This window comes from Rhamphochromis longiceps, linkage group LG18, assembly GCF_057381845.1.
Source record: "Rhamphochromis longiceps isolate RC_006_pf linkage group LG18, R_longiceps_female_GT1.1, whole genome shotgun sequence".
Taxonomy (NCBI): Eukaryota; Metazoa; Chordata; class Actinopteri; order Cichliformes; family Cichlidae; genus Rhamphochromis; species Rhamphochromis longiceps.
Genome location: NC_140574.1, coordinates 5621599 through 5649169, shown reverse-complemented (window position 1 = coordinate 5649169; position 27571 = coordinate 5621599). Strand labels below are relative to the sequence as shown.

General features: G+C 41.8%; 1 protein-coding gene across 8 annotated transcripts in view; it reads right to left on the bottom strand.

The window, feature by feature from the left end:
- Positions 1-27571, bottom strand: part of LOC146647574 (disco-interacting protein 2 homolog C) — a 195635-nt gene that overhangs the window by 67357 nt on the left and 100707 nt on the right. For all 8 annotated transcript variants that reach the window (XM_085388739.1, XM_085388742.1, XM_085388741.1 and 5 more), the window contains exons 2-5: positions 20430-20501; positions 12521-12631; positions 8747-8872; positions 3949-4281 (exon numbers count right to left, since the gene is read on the bottom strand). In XM_085388739.1, coding sequence (XP_085244865.1) covers positions 3949-4281; positions 8747-8872; positions 12521-12631; positions 20430-20501 — 642 coding nt within the window. The remainder of the gene's footprint in view (positions 1-3948; positions 4282-8746; positions 8873-12520; positions 12632-20429; positions 20502-27571) is intronic.

Below are 27571 nucleotides of genomic sequence, written 5' to 3'. Positions count from 1 at the left end.
TTCCTCACACAGGCCATTATTGCTTTGATGGCTACAAATGCACAAATGCATACATTTTATTGTGAGGCAAGAGGTCACACACGTAATTGCAAAAGCAAGGCACACAACTGCAGCAAGGGCAGGAAAATACATGCCCGGACCCCTGAGACAAACTCTGATACCCAAAGAGGGGAGAGAGGGGGCTGTAGTCTATTCCAGCTACTACAGGACGAGAGGCGGGTACGCCCAACATAACCCCACCAACTGCACCAGTCCAGAGCCCACACAGACACAAGGAAAACATGCAAACTCCACACAGAAAGGACCTGGCCAGCTGCTGGAATCAAACTCAGGACCTTCTTGCTATGTGGCAACAGTACTAACCACCGTACCAACAAAAATACAAAATACAGCCCACACGCAAACAAATTCAACTAGGGCCAAAGTGAAGGAATGAAGGGAGAAAAGGAATGCAGAAACAAACTCACGGGGAAATGGCTGAAAGTGCGACTGAGGTTCAAAGAAGACCTGGCAAAGCAAGAAAGAAAAGCATGGGAGCAGATATATACTGGGGGAGTGCCCGGCTAATTAGAAACAGACACGGCAGAAAATAAAAACACGGGAAGGAGAAGAGCTAAACAGGCCTGCTCGGTTATGATGAAAATCATCGAACAGTAGTAGAGGATTTATTAAACTTTTTTTTTTTAAGGGCGTCGTCCCATCAGAGCAGCGAAGGAGCTGGATGTAGGCTGGGTGGAGCTGGCGGGGGGGGACTCTGTGTCTGCCGGTGCATTATCTTCAGAGCTGGATACCAGCCGTGCCAGCGTGAAAACAAACCTGTCTCCGCCAGAGCATTCAGTCCTCGGCTGTCAGGGAAATGCACAAATGGGTTTCTGTGGCAGCAGCGAGCCAGTTTTTCACTTTCATGTTTGCGCCATGTTTTCGACATGAATTGAAGCTGCTGGAAACCAACTTCCACCCTGCTGTAGCGCTGGCAGAATGTCCTGCCCTCCCAGTTTTGCAGGGAAACGGTGTGCTGGGAAAATCGCATTCAGTCCTTTGGCAGGTATGCTTAAAAACTTTGTGTGAAAATTCTCCAAACAGGAAGAGGAAAGAACAGAAATGCCCACTAAATAACATCGTCCCAGCATCCTGACAGGTCACAATGAATTTCTGATTGATGAATGGTCATATTTGCTTCTCCTGCTGAGGTTTAAAACACATTACCATTCTCAGGATAGTTTGTACAGGCTAGCAAGCCTCTGCAGGGCCTTGATCCTTTTGAGACGTATTACTAAACGTTCTCAGAAATACTTTAAATAAGCTGTGGTGGTTATTTTTTCATCATTTAATTTAAAATGATAAACTTCATTTTCTTTTTCCTTTACATGTAATATACTGAAGCATCTTTTTTGTTTTCATTCAGATGATTTTGGCTCATAGGTCATTAAAATAAGAAATCCAGTGCCTCTAATTATTAGAATATTTCTTAAGATCATTCAAAGGAAGGTTTGACAATAGAGACGTGTCCAGTTTCATTTCATTTATACACTCAGTACTCGGTTGAGGCTCCATTAACAGAATTACTGTATCGGTGTAGTGGTGTGTGGAGTTGATCAGGTCAGGGTGCGTCTGCTGAGGTGTTACTGACGTCCAGGTTGCTTTGATAGATCCTCCCTGGGATTCAGGCCAGGCGAGTTAGCCCAGCAATAACACGGTCAGCAAACCATCCATATGCAAAAAGTTCATCATCAGCTGGAAGCAGAAAGAGCTCTAAAATCTTCTGGTTGACTTCAGACTTGATAAAACGCCGTGGAGCACCAACAGCACCAACTCTTCACAGACTGTGGAAACTTCACTCTTCAGACTTTAACATCGTAATTTCAAAATAAAATACAAAACTGACTTTAATCTGAAAAGAGGACTTTGAACCACTGAGAAACAGTTCAGTCTTTTTTCTCCTCAGTCCAGATAAGATACTGTGACGGTGTCTCTGCGTCAGCAGTGGTTTGATATCAGGACTGAAACTGTTGTAGTTCCTTTCCTGAAGACATTTGTGTGTAGTGGCTCTGAGATACTGACACCAGCCTCCGCTCACTCAGCTGAAACTCTCCAAAGCTCTTGAATCGACTTGTCATCACAATCCTCTCAATGCTGCGGTCATCCCGGTTGCTTCTGCACCTTTTCCTACCACAGTTTTCCCTCCCAGTCAACTTTCCGTCGATATGCTTCGATGCGGCTGTGAGCGGCCGGCCTTTTCACCAACCTCCTGTGGCTTTCCCTCCTTGTGGAGGATATCTGTCAAGTCAGCAGTTTTCCTAATGTCGTGGTAGCTGGTATGGTCTGGATCGAGAGATACTGGTAATTACAATTCAAACAGTATGAATACCAGTAACTACGTTACTTCCTTCAGTTTATCGTGTTGGTATGGCAGAAAAAAATCAGATAAGTAGAAATAAGAACAAAAGCATGACACATCCTGGTCTCATGGTTTGATTCCAGCTGTTATCTGGCCGTTGGCACATGAAGCATGAGGATCATCAGTATAACGGTGTCTTTAAATGTGTCAAAAGGAAATAAACGGAGACACTACAAAAACTGTTACTGATGAGACAGATTTTGTTAAATCATTACAGAATGTGCTGAGTTTGTGCAGGCGTCAAGGTCACGAGACTCAAAAATATTTTTCAATGAAAGTATGAAAACTGAAAAAGGAGCAGTAGGGGGGGAAAGCGCAGCAGAAACAAAACAAAAAGAGAAAACTGGCTGTCAGGAGAATGACAGCAGAACTGCCACAAACACACACAGTAAGTTACAAACTCCACTTACAAACTCAAAGAACACAAGAAAAAAGGACCTTGAGCTGAACATTGCCATCAACATCTTACTGTGAAGCTCAAAGATGAAACGCTACGTCCAGATTCTCTCGGTAGAGAACATCTTTTATTAACTGCTGACTCAGTTTTAGTCAGAAAAAACTACAGGACAGTTTCTGTTTTAAGTTCAGCTGCTGTTTTTTTTTTAGTCTGGGATTCAAGGACCTTCAAGGGGTCTGAGGGAGATTTGAGGTCTCCCACAAAGTATTGAATCCTTTATGTTTATTATTCTGCTTATTATTTTATTATTCTGTTCTTGATGAGGTGAAAAAGGGGGAAAATATATAAGAAACAAGGCTCTGATGGGAGCTTTAGTTTTTATATGCAGCCGTCTCAGAGTCCATACTGTGCTTTGCATAATAAAATAAACTTTTATTAACTTCTTGGGTTGAAAGATGTCATTTGTACCTGATTAAGTTTCATATAATGTTTAAAACAATGTTTAATTAAGCAATGATCTGGATTAAATGTGTGTGAATATTAACCCTGTCCTGATTGTCTATTTGGTCCCATATGAAAGACGAATAACTAGAAACGTTGTAACAGTAAGCACACACCACGACTTGGCGAACATAACAAAATTGGAAACTTCGGGAAAAATCTAAATCTTAGAGCGGTTGGGTTGTTTTGGTTTGTCCAGAAGAGTCCGATTTCGTTAGGAGTGTCGAGACCTGCTAACAGAAGCTTTGTATTTTTGTATACACTGTCTGGATTAGCTGAAGCTGCCTTGACGAGGGTCTTCCACCTTTGCTAAAGGAGTTTGTAGTTTACTAAAGGTGTCGTGAATAACTGTAAGGCGTCATTAGATAAAGCTGCAAAGGGCCACACAGTGGACAGCTGAATGTAAACCTCTTTGACAGACGTGACAGAAAGCCTGTTTTTTCAGCCTGAGGCTTGAATTCATGTTTAAAAATGTTCCCTTTCAGTTGAAACTGACTTAAACAGCTTTACAGACTCACTGCAGTCGTTGGCCTTCACATTAATGACACAGCGCTAACTGCTAATGATCGTTTTATTTTCCCTGTAGGACGCCGTGTGCCACGCCGAGACCAAAAGTTAGACTATTATGTCAGCACTGCGCCAAGTCACCTACCTTTACTGTGGTGGTGGTGGTGATGGTGGTGGCGGTGGTGGTGGGAGGAGGAAATGTGAACATGCTGGGCCAGCACGTCAGCCAGCCTGCCGGCCGCTGCCCCGCTCCCGCCGCTGCGTGTGGAGGACGAGGACGAGGAGGCTGTTGACGAGGTGGTGGTGGTGGTGGAGGAGGTGCCGTGGATTGCCCTGCTGATCCAGTGCTCCATGCTAATGCTTCCTTCCTGGCTGGACGAGGTTCCTCCGCCGCCTCCTCCGTCTTCTTCTTCACCTTCTCCTCCCTCTTCTTCATCACCGTCCCCCTGACCTTCGCCCTCTGAGCCTGAGGAGGTGTCTGAGGAAGAGAGAAGATGAGGATGGACATTAGGGTTGAAGTTTTATCCAAACCGTGGGGAAAAAAAGGATCTTTCCAAACACCGGTGCAAACAGAGGTGTCGATGTGTAAGCCCTACTCCCCCCCTCTGGGTAAAGTCGCTGCAGGGGAGGAACACAAACTTGTTTGTGCGTGTGAAAGCTAAAACGTGTGTGCGTACACGGGTGTGTGCTTCTGCAAGTTTTGCATGGCATTTCCATAATGCCCACGGCGTTATGAGGCTAGTAGTGGTGATATGAATAACAACAGAAGCTGACCTAGTTCTCTCACACACACACACACACACACACACACACACTCAAAGGTACTCGATTAGTGTGCACGTGTGTGTTTTCTCGCAGGGCAGATGCAGAGAGAAGGTAACTGTGCGACTGACGAGGAAAGTCCAACAATAAAAAAAACCAAAAAAATTGAAAATTCAAATATTTCAGCCCAAGAGTGTTACTATGAGACGTTTGATCTTTTTAACTATAAATGGTTCCTTACCCGATAAAGGGTTAAACTGGTTTGCTGCGCTCCAGTGTGACTGACTTTAGTACACACACATATGCAGCTGGGACTCTGTACCTGTGCAACAGGTGAAACCATCTGGGAACCTGAAGTTTAAGTCAAAGCCTTTACTTTGTCATTTAGCTGCGTTCATCTTCACATTTATGAAGTTGATGCTTTGGTTTGTTTTTCTTGTTTTAATAACCACATGGAATCAGCTGCTGAAGTTGGTCAAAGTGAAACCAAAACACCTGGTAAATTTAGAGCAACAAACAACAACGAGGACTAATGTTTGTTTCCAGTATTCATTCTGCTTTTAGCTCTGGGCGACCGGTGAAGAGCTTCCCGTCTGCTGTTGGGTGAGAAGCGGGTGGTGAACCAAAACAATGAGATGAATGAAAGATGCTAAATATCAGCTACGGGGGACCTGCACATTTGCTAAGTATTTTATAAAGTTAGTCACTAAGAGTGACATCTTTCACGTTACATGCTATGATGCATGTGTAAGAATTTGGTAGCGTGGCGACGTTAGCAAAACTATAATGAATCAGACTCTCTAAAGCTCGTGAGGAGCAACCTTCGTGTAATCTTAGGTGAAAAGTAAACACAAGATTTCAGCTGTTTCCTTAAACTAAAGTTAAATCTTATCTGGATAAGATTTACATTACCATTCGAACTCGTGCAGATTATATAGTAATTTTCCCTGACACTGATCTTAGTACAATAAATGTTTCAGTGTAAGACATCAGAGTTCCGTCACTGCTCCTGTGTTAGTAAATCAAATCTTAAAAGATCAATAAGAAGCTTAACATGAAAGCATGTCTACACAAATCCTTTGTATGATATACAGAGGGGAGATCCTCAATTTGGTCTCAGGCACTGTGAACACAGAAGCCTCCAACACCCACCATGCAAACCTTTTGTTAGTGAAGACAGGATAAAACTGATTTAAAGGTGAAGAGGGCTTAATCAGCTTGTGTCAAACAGTGCACTGCAGGAGGAGCTGCAAAGCTTGAGTCAAATAATATAAATATGTAGAGTTTGATGACCAAACTGTGTATTTCTTAAAAAGAAGAAGAATTGAATTTGAAAGCAGAAAAAAAAAAAGAAAATCAGTGTACTAGAGCTTTTATGGTGTTTTTTTTTTTTTTGCTTTTACAATTTAACGTGTGCAATCGAGACTTTGAAAGTCAGCATATTTGTCATTGATACAGCTGACAGCACTAGAAAACACCATGTGACTGGATGTAGTCTTCCCATGATGCTTTGTGCTAACACACTTGATTAATGAATGTGGATCTCGTTATCCTGCTCATAGCGAGATGGGGAGACTTCCAGTGACAAAATATATTGAAAGCGCAACGCTGCCAGCTGACTTAAGAAGCAAATACTCAGAAAAATGCAGAAAGAGAAACGAGAAAGTGACACAAAGCGGTTCCACAGAAATATATTTCACGATGCGTTGGAAAAATTAAGAAAATGCAGCTGTGAAAATCAGTCAAAACCCGATGAGAGCACATCAGAGGCCTCTCTCACTTGTCATCTCCGCACGATACGACACGCTGCTCAGCAACACACGACTCGGCTGTCCTCGCATGAACCTCACTGGCTGACAGAAATGTGTGTGTGGCTGCGTGCGCACAAGTGCCTGTATGTGTGCGACTGCCTTTAATGCTCCCACAAGGTCTTTCTAAATCTGCACGATGAATTATGTGCAGTTTGTGTGTCATGTGTGCAGCTTGTTTATCTTCATTTGTGCACAACAGTAAAAATACCCGGAAATCACGTAGACGTGTGTTTGTGTGTAGTATTATGAACATTCTTGCAGAAAAAGCGTATGCACATTTGAAGCATGTGGCATGTGAGTCTTGCAAAAAGTCTGCTCAACAAAGGTTTCATTGCCATTTTGAATTTTGAATTATAAAACTTGAGCTGGGTTAAGATTCTGTTTCAGTGAAACTGTGGTCAGCAGTTATCATCATCAGTCTGGCATGCATCAATGCTAGCTAACTAGCATTAAGTCAATACTGGACTCTTTCCATAAGATTCAATACAAACAGGTATTTTGCATCCAAAGCCATCATCCCCTAAAGCACAGAGGTCCATTGTTTGTCCAGGAACTGCTAAAAACACAGTGAGTTACACTGTTGCACTGACTGATGTGTTCTTTTCAGAAGTCATAATTTACTTCGACTCGGTCCTACATATATCGTCCTGCTGCCCCAAATAATCACTCAAGCAGTAAATGTGTGTTAATCCATCACTACAAATAGTCCTCAGCTGTTTGGGGAAATCACCGAGCATTTTTCTCTTTTTTCTTTTTTGCCAGGGAAAAAAAACAAAACAATTTGTTGAAAGATTTGTGTATTCAGCAGGAAGCAGTGGGATTGCCAAAGATAATCATAGGAGTGCCTGAGCTAGAGAGAGCCAGAAAGCACTGAGCAAATATAGAATAATGCCAGATGTCCCAATTAATTTTATGACTTTTTTTTTAAAACCAAATATTCATCTGTTGTTTAAGATACAGAAAACCCACAGACAAGGTAAACAGCAATGACATCATTTTTCTTGCAGATTTTTAAGTTTTTGTTTTCTTTAAAAGGGTACAGTTTATAAAATCGCACCACTAGATGTCAGAAGATTGCAGATCGCAGAACTTAGAGAAATCTACTTTCTAATGAGCAAAATAAAGTGGTTCACGTTTCCTGCACTGCTGTTAGCTTACAGAGTACCCATCCGTCTCCAGGTTTTATAGAAGATGCTGACACGTCAGTCAATGACGGCTCGTCCTATTCATTCATTACCAATGTCACTACCACACGGAGATCGATACTGCAGCTACTCCTCTGCTCTTGGGGGATTTCTTCTGTTTAATATTAATGCAAACTGATCTTTTCTTTATTTTTGGTAAATGATTGAAATTTAAAAATCATCGTGCATCAACATAAACGGAAATCACATTTGCAAATGAGCATGGCGGTTTGCCAGCTGCTGCCAGAGTCAGTCAATGACAGAGTAACTCGACTGACAGCTTGAATCCCAAAGTTGGCAGATGTGACAGATGGCGGGCTATAACGTGACATTTCACGGGCTTTTCATTTCAGGCCTAAAGGAGACACCTTCTGAGAAAACCAGCGTAACTTACAGAAGATAGAAACGGCACAAAACAGCCTCTTCTGCAGAGAGACAGAGCCAGAATAAACATGAAGCCACTGAATATATGAGATAGCATCTATAGATATTTACATTCTGTCTCTTTGTGAAAAACATTGCTGACTTTGATTTTGATCAATTTTTTGCTGATATTCTGTAGTGATGGAGGATAAATCTTACCAACTATATTTCCTGCGGTGCCACCAACATGTCAGAAACTAACCTTGCCCCGTGTTTAAACACAACACATCAAAACTTCCTGATCTTTTAGATGAAGTTTCTTCTTCTTTCAGCTGCTCCCTTCAGGAGTAACCACATCGACTCATCTGCCATATCCCTAACACCCTCCTCTGCATGTCCTTCTCTACATCCATGTACCTCCTCTGAAGCCTTCCTCTTTTCCTCCTGCCTGGCAGCTCCATCTTCCATCCTTTATCTAGTATATTAACTTTTCCATTAGTACTTACAACCAAACAAAGTGTACCGTTTCTGCCTCAGTATTGGTAGAGTAAAAATAAACTTTTTTTTTATATCAATAGTAAACAAAGATTTCTTTCTGTTTTCTCCTGAGAGTTTGAGCCTCACAAGGACACAGCTCCTGCTGTTTGAGCTTCGTTTGGTTCTTTTCATTAGTTGGTATTATTGAAAAACCAGCTGAACTCCTGGTATTGTCAGAATTCATTCACAATATGCACACAGTCAGAATCAGGCAATGAAAACTAATTATTAAAATGATCATTTTCGTTCATTGGCTTCAAATGTGAAAGTTTAGTGTGTCCTTTACCTGGTGGTGTGTAGGCGTCCATGGAGCTCTGGACCACAAGCGACCGCCTCTTCGAAGGCATCGGCACCGCCATCTTTCTTTCTTTGTGCTTTGCCAGGGCTGCCTGCACCGCCTCCGTGTGCACATCTGGAAACATATGCAGGACATATAAAAAGTCTCTGTTAGATCCTTCTCATTCACAGTGATATAATGAATAATCACATAATCAGAGATGTTTTTTAAAACTACACTTCAGTGAGCTAACTCAGTGTTAGCTGTTGAATTCCTTTTTGTCGGCACAAATGAAAATTACTCTGCAGATACTCAAAGGGTGCTTAAGATTTGGTTATCCAAAATAAGAGGTTACTGGTTTCCCCCAGCATTTAATGCTTCTGTATAATACAAAGTGAGAATTGTGAATTTAAAAGCTATACACTATATATTTTTTTCCCCAAACTACTCCTAGACCAACGTACCGTCAAACATCAGGGCTGGAGAGCAGCCGACTGATGTAACTGGGAGAGGATGAATTAATACATATATTATATATGTATTATTATGTATAACTGTAGCAACAGGCTAAATTTACCCCTTCTTAGCATTTAAGTTCCTTAAAAAAAAGCATTCTATAATATTTAGTTACATAATATCACATTTAAAAAAGGTTTAATTATGCATCATATGTTATCATGCATGCACTAAGAGCTCTGATGTCCAGTGCAAACATACAAATTAGATGGAGTCCACCCTGCAGCAGCAGCACACAGAGACAGAGCAGCAAACAAGAGCAGGACTATCCTCTGTGTTTCTCTGTGTTTGTGCTGCACGGTTCTCTTTACAACGAGCACCATGTTCCCATTTATTCTCATTCAGTTTACGTGCACAAACATTCCCAGCCTGACAGCAGCTCCCATGAGGCCCTGTGGTTTCTGACTGGATTAGGTGCAGGGCGTGTCGGCGAAGATGTTTCGTAAATTGGTGTTTTTAAGAGTGAGATAGAGTGCTGCATACAGAGCCACAGCTGGGTTTGTTTGAATGGTGCCCACTGCCAAAAAAAGGCAAACGCCACAAACGCCGACACAGAGCAAACGGGCGTTTGGCCCGATAGTGACATATTAAGACATTAGTCAGAACGAACGGGGCTCATAGACGTCCGGTTGTTTGGCTTGTGGATGTGCTTATATAAGGGGAACAGAGGTAATTTAAATCTCAAGTGCACATTTATTGTCTCCCGGTTGACTGAGTGTGACTGTGCAGTGTGTGAAAGCGAGCATGTGGCATTTAAAGGTGCTCACATGGCTCTTCTTTTTCAGTTCACTGGGTTAAACGGGTTTTGTCAGGATTTATTATGCATCAGATCAAACTTTAATAGCTTCAATTCTCCAACAGCTTGTAGGGACATAATAATAAAGTAAGCCCAGTTCCACCACCTGTCAAGGAATTCAAGCTTTACAACACCACATTGTTTCTTTTCTTATTGGTTTCCTGTCTATCTGTATTACCATCGCTTGATGTCAGTAGAACAAATTCCTACAAATTACTTTTGAATAAGACGCCACTGAAAAGATTGAAATCCTGAGTTAATCCTGTATTAATCTTTAGTCAACACCAGATGGAACGAAACTGAACCGCATCTTACAAGAGCTGTGGAAGATTTGTCAGGAGCTCATTGCATAGATGTAAAGCAAACACTGGATTTGTTGTAGCTCGTTCTGCATGTAGCAAGAAGACTCAAGATATCAACGAAGATGTGGTTTTCCTGATGTCTGAGAAAGTCATCAGAGCTGGTAGCAAAATACTTCAAGACCTTCAGAGGCCAAAATCTATCCAAAAACCACCAAACACTAATCAGTTTTGCCTGATCTGAAATACAAGTACATGTATTTGCATAAAAGAAGTAATATGAAGTATTAAGTTATAGCAATTATTAAACCTGATTTCATCAATGATATTTAAATTTATTCAGTCAAGAACTGATGGAGCACCTCTTCAACCTGAGCCTGAGGTTGGGAAGAGTCCCACAGCTCTGGAAAACCTCCTGTGTTGTACCAGTGCCAAAGACTTCACGCCCCAAGGACCTCAACAGCTACAGGCCGGTGGCTCTGACATCCCACCTGATGAAGACCCTGGAGCGGTTGGTCCTGGCTCAGCTTCGGCGCCTAATAAGCTCATCACTGGACCCACTTCAGTTTGCCTACCAGCCTGGCATTGGAGCGGATGATGCCGTCATTCACCTCCTACATCGTTCCCTCGCTCACCTGGAGACCGCTGGAAGCACTGTGAGAATCATGTTCTTTGATTTCTCCAGTGCCTTCAACACCATTCTTCCCTCGGTTCTAAAGGACAAGCTGGAGAACTCTGGAGTGGACCATCACCTCACTACCTGGATCCTGGACTACCTCACCGACCGACCACAGTATGTGAGGACTCAGGGCTGTGTGTCGGACAGGGTCGTCTGCAGTACGGGGGCCCCACAGGGAACGGTTCTGGCTCCGTTCCTCTTCACCATCTACACTGCAGACTTCTCCCACAATTCCACCCAGTGCTTCCTGCAGAAGTTCTCTGATGACTCTGCAATAGTCGGCCTCATCACTGATGGGGACGACAAGGAGTACAGAGGACTGACCCAAGACTTTGTGGACTGGTGCCAGCTGAACTACCTCCAGATCAACGCCAGTAAAACCAAGGAACTGGTGGTAGACTTCCGCAGGCACAAGCATTCTCCACTGCAACCACTGAACATCCAGGGTATGGACATTGAGGCTGTGGACAGCTACAGGTACCTTGGTGTTCATCTGAACAATAGACTGGACTGGACTCATAACTCAGACGCCCTCTACAGGAAAGGGCAGAGCAGGTTGTACCTGCTGCGGAGACTCAGGTCGTTTGGAGTGGAGGGCCCACTCCTGAAGAAATTCTATGACTCTGTTGTGGCTTCTGCTATCTTTTATGGCGTGGTCTGCTGGGGCGGCAGCATCTCTGCTGGGGACAGGAAGAGACTGAACAGGGTGATCCGAAGGGCCAGCTCTGTTCTAGGATGCCCTCTGGACCCAGTGGAGGTGGTGAGTGACAGGAGAACGGCGGCTAAGCGGTCATCCCTGATGGACAACATCTCCCACCCCATGCAGCAGACTGTGACAGCACTGAGCAGCTCCTTCAGTGGGAGACTGCGGCACCCACGGTGTGGGACGGAGAGATTTCGCAGGTCTTTCCTCCCCACTGCTGTCAGACTCCATAATAAAGACTTTAACTGATCAAGCACACACATCCATACATATGCAATAATACTAAGTGCAATAATCCTTTCTGTCATCGTTGTATTTTTACTCAGTTGTATATAGTATTTGTATTTGTATTCTATTTTTATCTTATTGTATATTTATTTTATTTTATTCTACTGTATATAGTATTTTATTTTATTCTATTCTGTACAGCTGTGTACTGTATTTATTCTTATTGTATTCTAATTTTTGCCTCATAACTTTTGCACTGTCCACTTCCTGCTGTGACAAAACAAATTTCCCACGTGTGGGACTAATAAAGGTTATCTTATCTTATCTTAACTCCAAATTATAATCAGTCGACTTTACTGGAAGAAGCTGGGAAGTCCTTCAGTTTAAATCTACCTTTCACTTCTCTAACAGTCGTGAACAAATATTTCTCTGTGATTGATGACATCATAACTATTTTTCAATTAACCTGGTCTGTGTGAGGGGAAACAATGAGGCATATTTGAAAGATAACAGGGACACAACTAAATGCCAACAAGGTCAGAGGTCAAAACCTGCCTCTCACCTGATCGGTAACGTTCGTCTCTGGAGCCAGAAGACCGTCGGCGGTGGTAGCGGGAGGACGACGACGGGGTGACGGGTGTTCTCCTCTCCTGGCCCATGGACGGATCCATTCCTAAGGCACAGGGATGCTGATTAAAATTGTATCTAATGACATAAACAATCGTCACATTACATTTTGGCGAGAGATCTCAAGGCACCTGGTGTTTTGCATGCTCGCTGACTGACAAGGATTAATGAGAAGCAGCTATTAACAAATGGAAGCCTGGTAATAAACTTGATTACACCTGCTACCACCAGCCCAAATGTCAGCTGTGAAAAAGTCTATCAAGGTGATTCTCTCCACTGTTGGTCACAAACAAATATTCATGAGTGGTTGGAATATTGTTTTAAAAATAGTCATAACCCGAGAACACATGAAACACCATCAGCCACAGACTGGCCTCCCCAGAGCAGAGAAAGCGGCCGATTCATGGAGACTACTTCAAGAAAGGAAAAGAAGGTTTGTCTACAAGATTTCAGGCTGTGTTGAAGAATAAAAGTGGTCAAAAAATATTGACTTTGACCTTGTATAAAACACTGATTTTGTCTTATATACTGTATTCCCATGAATGTTTGCACAGTTCAATAAATCGCTACTCCCATTTCTTTTCGAGAAATGGCAGGTGGCTCAAGACTTTTGCACAGTAAGCAAAATATGTCGTCTCAGTCGACACAACAATTTGTGATTCAAAAAGTAAGAGTCCTCAGATGTAAATCATCACACTTACTTTAAGCAAGACTGGCTTTAGTTATTTTATCACAACACAGTTATTAGTCTCCTAAAGAAAATCTGTATCAGAAATCAGAAAAAACTAGAAGCATTTTAAAACTTCTAAATCTAAAACATACACAACAGATCAGTCTTGGTTCACACTTGTGCACACACACATATCTTTAAGCATGCACAAACACACTCACTCAGAGAAAACAACCTCCCTACACAGCAATCAATAAGTCTGATGATAATAACCACCCTGTTACTGACAGCTACAACCGATCCACAGCCGGTGATCTATGACCATCTATCTCAGCTTCATACTTCTACCCTCGTCTGTCTTCATTAGAGCTCTCAGCGTGGCTCAGAGTGCCGCTGTTGCTCAGGCGAAAAGCTAAAAGTTGATTAGCCAATCATTAACGACTACCAGGAAGCACAGGGATAAACGACAGATCTGGAAAACACCTCGCCTTCTTGTTTCCTCTGGGGAACCGAGAAGGATGGATTTCCCTTTCTCCCGATTCAGTCAACTAGCTCTTTGTCCTGCTTCCTTTCCTTATACTCGTTCTGCACACAGACTGCACAGCTGTCTATTTGGCTGCTAAAAACAGGCTATACAACTGTTCAACAGGCTGTTTTATAACGCCAAACCTGTTACATATACAATAACGGAAAAGCTCAAAAATGCAAACCAAAAACGAACTGAAGCTCAGGATTCAGAGCAGGTCACCTGCTGATCTGAAGGTTGGTGCTTCGATCCCCATCTGCTCAAGTCTGTCTGCAAAGATACTTATAACCCCAAGTTTGCTTTCTGATGCCTCGATCGGAGTTTGAATGTTAGATAGAAAGAACTTACACACGCAAAGCACAAAACAAAGTGTTTATATAAATGTGGAAAGTAGTATGAAGTGCTCAGTTTGAGTAGAAAAGCACTATACAAGAACCAGTCCACATGTATATTTATACACTGTATGTTGTTATCCTTTCTTTTATAAACAGTTGTTTATGTGCAGGGTGTGGTGTTACATGATGCGTGTCTCTTTAGGTGCCCATAGTAAAGCTCATCGATGTTGAACCAGTGAGACCATTTATTTTATTTTTATTTACACAAATAAGAGATTTGCTTTGATCAGCGGCACTCTGGCTGGAAAAACAGAAAAAAATAAGAAGCTTCACATCAAGTAGAAACAGACTGCATCGTGTCAGCATGTTTTGATGTACGTTCTGAGATCTATTAGCAAGTCTACACAGTATTTATTAATCCCTGTATGACCTGAAATCTACAAGCAGCAAGTTTTACACAATAAACTTTCACAAAACACATAAAATAATCACAGATTTTCCCTCCAACTCACATCAACCACTAATTCTAACAAAAACACTTCATTTTTTCTTTTTGCTTTTCACACTATAAAAACCGTACATGAATCTGTTGAACCAATTTGGTAAATATACTAAATTCAGCTAAAATTCCTTCATAATCAGCATCGTGCTTTAAAAAATGCCTGTCTTTGGATTGTGGGAGAAAGCTGGAAATAAACACTAACACAGTTAAGCTTCTTTGTCCTTTGGCTGGTTGAGAAAGATATGAGGGGGGAAAAGCCAAATAAAGGAACATCAACACTGCACATCATCCTGTGCCAACACCAACATGGTTAATGCTGATTATAGCAATCGTAATTAAAAAAAAAAAGAAGAAGCTCAGGAAGCAATATAATTAAAAAAGAAACCAAGTGTACTATATGTGGTTTTTTCACTTTCAGGAAATTACATAATGTGCTCTTACAGAAAATGCCCTCTCCTTACAGGCATCTAATGCAACAAATGTTTTGCATGCTTGAAGCACGACACAGAAGGACTGACAACCGTAATGTGCTGTGAGAAAGTAACTTTTATAGACCACAGTAGAGGTGGGAATCACCATACATCCCACGATACGATATTATCACAATACTTAACGCACGATACGATATTATTGCGATTTTTAAAATATTTTGCGATATTCAGATTCTGTACATAAAGGTAAACTTTATCAATATTCATTTTATCTAATATCAAAGCCTCGCACTCAGTCTTTCTCTCATTTCACTCAGTTTTATTGTTGACAAACTGAATGGTTTGTATTACAGTCTAGTCCAACTTAACTGAATGCAACCATCTGGTACAATTATAGCTATTCTGAACTATGAAATTTGTGAAAACCATGCAGCCCATTCAGCAACTGAAGAATTTGAAAGTAAATTAAAACTAAATATAATTTTACATTAAATAAAAAGTTTTAAACTTAATTAAAATAAAACACGTCTTAAATAAAAATAAGTAAACTGTCATGTTTATTGCTGCCAAAAAAAAGTTTGGACAGTGAAGGAATGTCAGGATTCTTGCTCAGAAAAAGGATCAACATGCTCTGAAGTCAGAGCATGTTCCAGTCCACAAAAACGTTTTTTGTAGCAAAATATCGATTTCTGCTGTGCCTGTATCGATACATTATTAGCAAACAAAATATCACGATACTACACAGTATCGATTTTTTCCCCCACCCCTAGACCACAGACAGATCACAACTGTGCCTTTGCTATATGCACAATATTGAATGTGCATACATTCATTGAAGTCAGCAGAATAACTACATAAAGAAAATATTCATATTACACCAAATGTATAAATTTGTACAAAATTACTTTATTTCCTCTCAGAAAATGTATTTAAAAGTATTACAGCAAATGCGAATAGATAAATGTAAACATAGGAGGACATTCATGAGGCATCGTACAATGTTTACAAAGTAGAAGTGGTTACAACTCTGTCAGTAGTTACAGGTTTTCTGAAATCAGAGCTCTGCAGTTGATAGGTGTTTTCTAGCTCCCACACCAAAGTGCTAAACATCAAACCTGATCGCGCCTGACCCGCCTACTTGAGCTTGCACAGCTCAGCGGCGGCTCCTTCTGAAAGCCAAAGTCCGATACGGAGCGGCTGAGTGAACTTCGTCATGACTTTGTGGAGGAGTTTTACGGTATCGGTGACACTGTAGAAGGACAAAACACCTGCACTGTGATCCAGGTACACTCCCACCCTGGAGGACCAGGTACCTGGGATCGGGGTTCTAATGTTGTTATACTTGAATTCGTAGCTATTTTTGAAACAGTCTAAAGCCCAAGACTTGTCATTGTTCCCAAACACGCATTCAGCGAAGCTCCCCGTTCTGCCGATACTCTTGTATGAGACTGCTACTAAAACGCCTTTCCCGCTCCTCTCCACCTCCAGGTAGTGGCGTCCAGCAGATCCCTCTGCCGTTCAGCCCTTTCTGCTGCGGCTGAGACTTTGATATGACCTTTATGATCGTCTTTGGAACAGAGATAACAGATGCAGTGCTGATCAGTGCGACAGAACAACTTCATCACCTCTTGATGGCGAGAGCAGATGTTTTCCTGAAGACTTGCACTTGCTTCCACAAGCCTGTGTTTCCTCAAGGGAGGTATATCATAGTGAGGCTGGAGGTGCGCCTCACAATATGAAGCCAAACACTGCAGACAGGACTTGGAGGCTTTCGTTTCGTTCAAAAAGCAATTTGTAGTTCCTGTAAAGTCTGATTTTTCAGGTCTGAGGTGTTAACCAGAATTACACAATGCGTACATTTTTACATCGCTTTCACTGTAATTCATAGTTATTCCGGTTACCCGTCACAAATATAAACATATCCTGCTTTCAGAAACAATATGCCAGTGACAAAAACCTTGGTATGACACAGATAATCAGTTTACTGTGGTGTGTAAGCACCAATAGTCATATGCCTAAATAGTCACAGAGCATAGTGGCTGATAGGCAATCAGTATATACCTGTAGATAATCACAAAGAGTGTGATGATGTGATAAACGTGAATATACAGGCTTGTAAAAGCAGGTCAGTTTGCCAAGTCATGAAACAGGAGAAGACTTGTTGGCATGTAACCGCAGCTATTTTTAGAAACTCTAACCGTAGTCATCATGTGAAGGAAAATGTTTTGGAGAACTCGGGGGAATTCTTACAACTCTGGCAAAAGTCGACAGGGCTGTCAGAAACTTCTGTTGCTAGCTCAAACAAACATAAGGACATTTTATAATCTGGGCCATGAAAGGGCCAAACAAGTTATTCATTTGTTCAAAGAACCACAGAAGTCTCATGAAAGTTTGCCCAACCATTTCGACGGTGCTTTGTAGACTTGGAAAAGGCTTGCGACTGGGACAAACTAGCTATTATACGGGGAAAATGTTTAAAACACCAATTTGAAGCAGCTGGAAAATGGGTCCACACTCGGTTTACTTAGGCCTGGTCGCTGCAGAGGTCGTGGCCTCGTCTTTCCAAGTTAGAGTAAGATGCAGCTGGAGACTGGTGTTTAACTCTAATCTAATTGAGCTTTAAGCTACATTTATCAGTTTACAGTACTGTTCCTACCAAGGTCCGTGGTTATAGTCAAAACTGGCTTTATAAATAACCATTATCACATTATTATTATTATCTTTTCCACAGAGGTTTTAGGCCCTCTGTTAGAGATGAGCTGAGTAACTTTTATATAGTTGAGATTTGGAAATGGACCATGAACACCTTGGTCTAAAAGTATTCTGTGCACAGTAACAAGCCAGCCGACAGTTTAGTTTAAGTATCCTAGAATTTTACCAAAATCCACATTTACAAGTACTTTCAAGTAATCAAATTGGAAATTCTAATAATGATTGATTCAAATCATCATGGGTTTAAAAATAGTTTTTTATTGGCTGGTGAAATTAATCCTTGAAGACAGTTTATGTTTCAAATTTCTTTTTAAAAAACCCTAGAAGTTATCTTACTGACCCCAAATCAGTGCTCTGAGTCTACAGCTGTACACTAGAGTTCACTTAAAGTAAATGCAAGAGAAGGAAAGTTTTTCATTTTCTATTTTTTCTATTTTGGCTGAATGTAATGACATCAAAGTGGTAAATTCTCAGTACTGGAGGGAAAAGGAGAATCAAACTATATCACCCTGACTCCATACAAAGCAGTGCGGATTAAAGCTGAAATACACCACGGGGAAGGAAACTGTGCTGGTGTGTGTGTGCTTGTTACAGAAGGAGAAAAGGAGTATTGTGTTGTTAAGTGTGTTCAAGAGAGGGTCTGAAAAATGGGAAAAAGGGGTTATTGTGTGTGTGTGTGTGTGTGTGTGTGTGTGTGTGTGTGTGTGTGTGTGTGTGTGTGTGTGTGTGTGTGTGTGCGCGCGCACAAGAAGAGTACATTACAGGACTGAAAGGAATGAGGAGTGCTGGATTCATGCTGGGTTGTTCTTGTATTACTCATCCTGCATGGACTCAGATGCCTTTCACTGCCGACCTGGTTTGTCAATAGGTTACGGTTAGAGTTAAGGTTAGGGTTAAGGTTAGGTGGGTAGAGACTGTAGTTACAGTTCAGGTAAGGCTCCAGGAAATCAGTGTTAGTTGGTGAAATGTTCTTAGAAGTGATTTAAACGTGAATGTGTTAGCGGCCAAGCAACACAAGGAGGAGTGTGTGTCATCTGCCCCCCTCCCAGAGAACTGGGGACGACCCCCCGCTGGGTCTGGATGTGAATACCACACATTCTCTCCATCCCACACTCCTCATTCCATCCCATAATGCACTTCCTGCCATTCTCCTTGCCTATGAGTACATATGCTTGTTCTCTCACACACACACACACACACACACACACACACACACACACACACACACACACACACACACACACATCTACTAGTTATAGCTTTGGCAGAGCCAGTGTGTCTGCTGGTTTTCACTTCAGTCCCATCCTTCACAGTCATTCTGACTTCTTTCAAAAGAAAACAAACCCCTACTATCAGTCTGTTAGACGAAACACTGAAATAAAGTTAAATGTGTATCTTCTTACGAGGACCTTCAACAAAACAAAGGCACGATCAGCTCTGCCTTACTTGTGAAAATCTCTGTGATGACAAAGCTGCCCAAAATGGGATTTACTGTGTGTCCTGTTAAACATCGACAAGGAGAGAAAAAAGTGCCGTATTCAGCCAAAGACAAAAGAAGGTTTCATGATGCACACACACACACTCGTTTTCATATCTTAGTGAGGACATCTTACCCTAACCATCAATAATCCTACCCCTCAGCCTAAACCATAACCTAACTGTAACCCTGACACCAAAACTGAGCCTCAAACTCGTGGGAACGGGCGTTTTGTCCCCATCAGTGACTGTTGGTCACAAAGATGTCTAAACGTGCACACAGAGTAGCTCAGATGTGTGCGCTTCACTCCCCTGAGTGCAGTCTGAAAGGACAGAATCAAAAGAACCCACAACGATGGATCCATCGTGGAAAAGCTGTCACTGCTTTATTGGAAGGTCGGCCCTCATCCACGCTGATCAAATGGGAAGACCCGGACACTCTCAGACATGCACAACATTTTAAGAGACTGAAGTGTCACTGGAGACCAGCAGACACACTGGCTCTACAAAAGCTATTACTGGGAGCTGTTATTAATGAGAGGCTGAGCCTTCAGCTATCGGGCTCCCCCCTCCTGCAAAACCAGCTCCTAGTTTGGATTCGGGAGACAGACACGCTCTCTAGTTTTAGGATTACACTCCAAACTTTCCTTTTTAATAAAGCTTACAGTGAGGGCTGCTGACCTTGGACCATCCTTCAGTTATGCTGCTGTTGCTTGTATTTCTTCTCCACTGGTCTCTTTTCACTCCCCAAATGTTTATACATCATTAAATTGTGTCTGTTATCGCCCTCTCTTTTACGCTGCTGTGTTTGTGTGAGACTGGGAGAGAGAACAACATGGTCGGGGTATCAAATAATGAGGTCAGTGTACGTACAAGTAATCCTTGAAGATTAGGCTCAAGATTAATCTAAACACTCAGTTTCAGACAAGTTTTTCTCGCCTTGCCTCTGAACGATACCAGCTATCATCATCTCAGACAAAGCTCTGGCTGTGAGCACAGAAGCCCCGCCCACTAGCTATTCAAATATTCTGTTTATGAGGAGCAGCCAATCAGAACAGCTGGACTAATAAATAAGGATTATTTTGAACTGTGAATCATGCAAAGCTACTATAGTTTAAAACAGCACAGTGTGTGTGAGTGAGCAGTTCAGTTAAAAGGGCAGGATGAAGCTTTAAAGAACAGCCTGCTTTACCTGGTGCTTGAGGTAAGTAGGCTCCAATCAGCTTGGATCGCTTCTTCTCATAGCCCTTCTGTGTGATGTCACCTGCCATAGAGAGAAAGACAGAGCAAATTTTACTTTCCTTATTCTCATACAGCAATACCCAGCGAGAGAGCCAAAGTCAGTGTTAAGTAAAACATGGATGATCAATGTTTTCTAAACTTTACTTCAAGATTCAGAGATCATTAAAGCTGCACTGGGCATGCAGGTTTTTATGTTTTTTTAGATAAATGTTCACTGTTCCAGCTCCTACAAGCATAATTTAAAAAAACAATGACAAATTAACAATAAGACTGCAATGAACTGAATACATTTCCCCTGAAAAAGCAAAACAATTTAAGGTACTACAGCATTTAGAGAGATCACGGTATGCTTATCGCTTGCTTACGACCAGATGATTCTGTTTGAATGAATGTGAATGTGCATAAATGAGGAACTCAAAGCACTGCAGGTGCAGCTGATTCACCTTTCACAGTGCGACAAACCACCTCAAAGCTTGCTGACCGATCTCCCCGAGCGATAAATCAAACCTCGCTACGGTACCATCAGCAGATTTCCACGCAGCACAAAGCACATCTGAATCCAATAGCACTTTTATAAACGATTCCCAGCATTGGGTTTTAACCTCCGGGGACTGTCAGATCACCAGGAGGGGAGGGGCTGCTGCATTTCAAAAGAAAGTTAAGAAGAGAGAGCCAGAAAATTTGGGGGTGAATCACTGCAAAGTAAATATGCGACTGCTGAGTATAAACACACAACAGACCAAATGAGTGTGACCCCACCCCTAATTATACTCCAAGTAAATGTAGCTGGAAAAAACAAAGTAACAATTTCAGAGAAAGGCAGAAAGCCACACAGTGAAGGATTATGGGAATTAGAGTTTTAAGAACCAACACGGGCCCCAGATTACAATATGCATTTATATTAATATTTATATAGAGGTAAATATATTATATATACACTGATAAACAGTAAATACAATATAGTCTTTATTCTATTTCTAATTCTACTCTATTTCAAATAAAGTTACAGTATGAAAGCTGGAGAGTCTGCGGAGGTTTTGTAGTTTGTGAAATGCTGAATGGTAGTGACTGAGGGAGAGTCAATGAGCCAACAAGTCATTATTGTATAAATGTATTTGGTGGAGACACTTGGATGTGCGTCTATGGGAGCTGAGGCCAGCTGATGTTCTTTATATTGTTTTTGATATTTGTTTCCATTTTCTTAAGCATCAGTTTTAAATATGCACTGAATATGTGCTAATTTACAAAAACCTGAAGATTTCATTTAGCTGACATATTAGAATCAAACGGTTTTACCCTATAAACAAAAAACTATGTCAACAGCCAGAAAGAGTCGGTTTCCATCGCGCTGTTTGGGATAAAAGACTTTGTAAATCCGGTTCTGAATCAAGCTTACTAGTTGATAACTTTTACAAGAAAAACGATTTTGTTGTCTTGTTAGTTTTCTGAAATATTATGTTCAATATTGAAAATGAAGCAGTATCTATCAAACGTGTAGAAACAAGCAACAAAATTCAGTGAAATAAAACCTAAATGTGTATTTTGGAGATTTTCTTTCCACTAGTCTGCAAGAAGCCATGTTATACAAGCAAAATAGCAAGTGGATGAAAAATGCATGTGTTTGCCTGAGGTGAATCAACTTAAAATATGATAAAATGTTTTTACGGGATGCAAACGTCTAATTAAAATATTTGCTTTATGCATGACAAGCAGGCTCTCTACGAGTCTGCAGAGTCCACGTGACTTGATGAATTGTAGGTCCAGACAGTTTTTGGTGCTTGCAGACTTCAGAGGAATTTTCCAGTTAGGTCTGTGTGTGCAGTTGCAGGGACATTTGGATTCAACATGTTCGGAGCAAAGAGGACGGAGAGGACCGGAAGGGCTGGAGAATAGATTCAGGATGAACTTCCACAACAAACTTGTGCGCGTACCGTTTGTACATTCTGTGGGATATAAAAAAGGAGCATCGCAGCAGTGTTTGACAAGCAAGTTTGTCTCGGTGATGTTACACACTTCTTACAGTGTGTGGCTTTTTGTTAATTAAATGCTCATGTTCAATGTGCTTCGTGGTTTTAGAAAGCAGGTCACAGAACACATGTTTTCTAAGGCACGATAACAAAAATAATTACACCCATCTCCATATTTTGTTACATTTGGGCTCCACTACAGCAGCTGTATGAGAATCACAGTCCAAAATAATCCGCATTTGTCCGATACTGGGCCCTGGTGAACCCCTGATTGGCTAACACTCACAAGCAGAAGGTTTGAACAGCGAGTGGGTGGGGCTTCTGTGCTCACATCAAATGAACACATCTGCTCGCAGTGATATGATGCAGAGCCAGTGGTTCTCACATCAGTGAGTGGATGTCACGGTGGGACTGGATGACCCCCCCATACTTTCTGAGCCACGGGTGCACCGAGGGGAAAAAACTCAAACTGGCCGTTTAAAGCAGTGTGAAGCTGAGATTCTCACTCTTTTTGACTGTGTTTAGTATGAACATCCACTCTTTTAAACCAATCAGGGTAGAAAAGTCACAGTCCCTGCTTTAAATGCAGGACTCTAAAAATACCAAACATTCTTCGTGCAGACTAAATGCTCTGCTATTTACATATTCTGAATTTCTGTGACGACTGTAGCTGCCGAATGATCAGCTGCGGAGCAATTTCAGGATTTCTCTGCCTGGAGGATGTCTGAGTAAAAATTAATAATTTTAAAAAAAAAAATCGGGTGAGTGTGCTTCCCAAGCAGCGAGCGACGCACGAAGCAGACCTGAGTGACGCTAAACCTGCAGAGGATTTGTCGAACACAGAAAAAGCGGTTTGCGTGGCTGACTTGACAAATCCTTCTTAAACGCACAAACATGTGAGTAACTGGCTGGGATCAAGAAACCGGCTGTGGGCACAGACGTGATCTGCGATGATGTCAGCACAATGTATGTGTGTGTGAGAGAGATTTCAGTAGCATGAAGGCACATGGCAATAATTATCATCTCTGGCAGGGGATCCAACTACCCTGCTGAGAGAGAGGAACTGGAAAATACACTGAGGGAGGTGAAGACGTGTGGGTAAACAGAGGAGGTCTGACCTTGTCTTTTAGATATTGACTTGTTGAGGAGGTGACACACAAACACTCAGTTAGCATGTTCTTGATTTAATTGGAGTTTTATCAGCAAAGCGGAGACCGAGTGAAATGAACATGTCAGTCAGCTCTGTGTTAAAAATCATCCACCCAGTCGGACAGGCGGTCCATCAGCCTGTCAGTCACTCTGTCAGGCACAGAGTCAAACACACTGTGGCTGTATATTAAACTACCGCAAGATAAATGCTGTCTAATGCAATCAGGTTTTGTATAAACAGTGCATTCATGCAACTTTCCACGTTACTGCAGGTTTACACGCGGAAAATAAGAAAGACTTGCCAGGCTTTTAGGATCATGCCCAGGAAGGGGCCGCCATTGCTGCCAGCGCCGTTTTAGTCAAGAAGGAAGTGACGGGTTGGAATACTCACGCTTTTTCCTAAACGTATAACAAACCACATCAAAAAAATCTGTGAAGACAACGTTGGATTTGAAACCAAGCCCAGTGATGAATAACAAGCAGGAACATATTAAATAAAATAGATACAAACCATACACACATAAAAAACAGTCATAAGCCTCATAATAAAACACGTACTTTTGCTTATGAACACAGCTGAGACACTAAAATGTGCCTGTGAAAGAAGCTGAATGTGATTCTTTTGATTACAACAATAAAATAAAAAGTTTTCACAGAGTTATAATGGCTGCTGTGACTCAGTTTTCCGGGGAAATACAGAATTTTTTCACCTCTCTGAGCCTTTTTAAAGTAGGTCAGAAATGAAAAAGATGAGACACCAAGGATTAAAAAGGACAGGTAGTAATAATGAGATAAGTTTTTGTCATGAAGTCTATAAAACACCATAAAACACAAGAAACTATGCTCATCCTCAACCAGCAGTTGGTGCTGTTCAGCACCAAAACACACTGAATTTAGAGTCAAGTATCATATTACTCTGAAACTATGTTACTGATTTTGCGAGGATTAAAGTTATTTTTCTGCAAGCTAGTGCTCGTGCAGGAAACCTGTGCATGCAAGTACAGTATACAGAGCAGGTCAAAGGTCAGGGCACACACTCAAACTGTGTTTACAACAGTTTCAGTTAATAAGTTGATATTTTGCCATATTTTCTCTTCCAATTAAGTTCATCTAAGCTGGAGGATTATTTCTAGCCTCTCCCTCGATCTTAGGCGTTTGACTTGATGAGAGTTATACTCGTATGACAAACTGAAACAGAAACTTCCAAAGCAAGATCAAAAGCGAATGAGAGGTCCTCCTCCTTTCTCAGACTGGGGTGAGGAATAAAGAAGCAGATGATGAGGATGGAGGGATGAGGATCTTTAAATAGGCACAGGGGAAGGAAGGATGACTCAGGCTCTGCTATTCTGTAACTTCTTCCCTCCGTCTCACTGTCTGTCTATTTCAGTTAGAACAAAATGGATTTAGGGTGATGTTTTCACAGGTCAGAGTGAGGTGGTGTAAGCCCCGAGAGCTTAAACTGTCTCCAAACACAAACAGACACAAAGAGCTTCACATTTAGCTCGAGTGAGTCAAAAATCTAAAAGGCTAAACACAGACGAGAAAGAAGCAATCAATCCTTCAGTTCATTAAAAACCAAAACAATAAACTGGACAATCAAAAAAGAAAAATCCAGATTTTATGAATTTGCTGATTTATTGCTTTTCTTTAATGATGATGTGAAAAATGAACAACAGAATTAGAGCTCTGGAAACCAAAACCATATCTGAAAAAGAAACCTCCACAGTTTTGCAGAACACATCTCTGGAAATGTTTATGACCACAAGGCGCTCTACCTCCAATCAGAAAGCACAGCGTCATGTTAGAGGGCGAGTACTTCAGCCTGCAGCTTCTTTACACATTCAAGACGCCTAAAGCACCAAGAGCAGAGGACGGCTCAGCACGAGCAGCGCATTGAACAGTTAGCACAGACATGATGACGACTGATCAATGGAATTAAAATGATTTTAAAAACTGGCTGTATGAACTAAACAAAGGCCAAATACACATAAACACAGTAACAGCTTCTGTGCATGGTCAGTCTGGATCTGCACATTTATACTAGCATTATTACTGTCATTATTATTAATGCTACCTCTTGCCAAACAGCACCCATGGCCCAGAATCATCTAAGGGAAAATGAAAGTCTGGGAATCAAACTTTTCTACCACAAGTTTGCTTCTCTACCCTCCAGCCAGAGCAAAGGTAACAGAGGAAAACTAAACCAATTAAAGGACACAGCTAAGAGCACCTGGTATCACTTAATTTGCATCTAGTCCTTTAATCATAAATGTGTACCGTTTACACAGTTGTCACCCTTATCACCAGGCTGTGGTAGAAAGCACTGTTGGACCACACAGCAGGCCTTTTGTTTCCAATGTTTCAGCCCCATGCGAGGGACAAATCCAGCTACAGTCCTGTGTTTGTGTCTGAGTGCTTCAGTGTTTTGAAATATGCATGGAGCAGCATGATGACAGCCGTAAAACCTCACTATAAGCTGCCTATGAATTATTGACACTCAGATATTTACATACTGCTGGAAGCGCCCTCCCCGACTCCCCGCTAGACATCAGACTGGCACGCTCTTAACCCCGACCTTGATGTCAAGCACTTTGAGTGGTCGATGTATAAATCACTCCTTCGCGCACTTGCAGGACAGTGTGGGTGCCACGGAAGTCACCATAGCAACTGATGGGCTAGCATGTTCCACTACGTGTAAAAATCTGTGTGATAGAGTCTGACACGGACCTCACGCTCACCGCGGAGTTTGCCGTGACTTCTTTAAACACAGCACTCTGGACAGTTTCACTCTGAGGTGGTCTTTCAGTTCCAGTTGAAGGAAATCTTAAAGCTACAGCGTGCAGTTATATTTCAGACAATGTGTTCTTGCAGCTTAGTTTCAACAGTTTGTGTTTGGCCCTTTCCTGTTTCCACACAACAATCGTCCTGCAGAAGAAAGTCAGCTCCATAAAGACATTAAATAACTCCCACAGAGCTCTGACCTCAACCCACACCTTGAAAGGCTGCCCGACACCATCATCCACCACTGCTGCACCTAGTTTCGTCTTACAGGGACCTACAGATTTAGCTGCAAATTACTGCAGTTAAGTTCAGCATCTGGCGGACAAGAAAAATCTATAAAAGCTGATGCTGCTACAGCAGAATTTAACAAAACTATCCCGTTTACGTCAAAAACACTTTTGCTCACGAAAAGCAAAAGTCAAACGTGCTCCGCGTTCAATCGCAGCCTCAGAGAACAACTTTGATCTGCTGAATCACCTTCCTGCGGTGAAAGGATGAGTGCTGCAAGTCAGTTTGTGCAGAAACAGCCAGCTGAGCCTGCATGACCATATACAGTGTGAGACAGAGAGAGCGAGAGAGAGACACCGAGCCATGACAAAAGAAGAGGCTGATATAGAAGAGACGGAAACATGGAAGAGAAACAGAGACCAGGAAAAAACACACGAGAGCGAGAGAGCAGGGAAATAATGACACTGACAAAATAGAAACGGGAAGAGAGGAAGACTGAGCGCGTGTGTGTGTGTGTGTGTGTGTGTGTGTGTGTGTGTGTGTGTGTGTGTGTATCTATCCAGCACCTAAAAAGGAAACAGTTGATTTTATTGTTTCCACACTGCAACGCTACAGATAACAGACGCGTGAGAGGAAGGAGATAAAAAACTAAAATATGGAATAGATGGAATATTTAGTGTAGAGTAGAACAGGATGAAGTGAACGAGGGGAAAAAAAAGGAAGGATAGAGAAACAATTCTGTCATGTGACCATTGGGGACTAATAAAAAAAGCTTTTTGTTCTCTCTCTCAAACAGAAAGAAGAGTTTCAGAGTACAAGCACAAATGCATAGAACAAAAACGGCAGAAACGCTGCCTGAGGGAAGCAAAGGACACCTACAGGAGGAAGGTGGAGCAGAAGTTGGAGAGGAACAATATGAGGGAGGTCTGGAATGGTGTGAAAACCATCACAGGCCACAACACCAAGA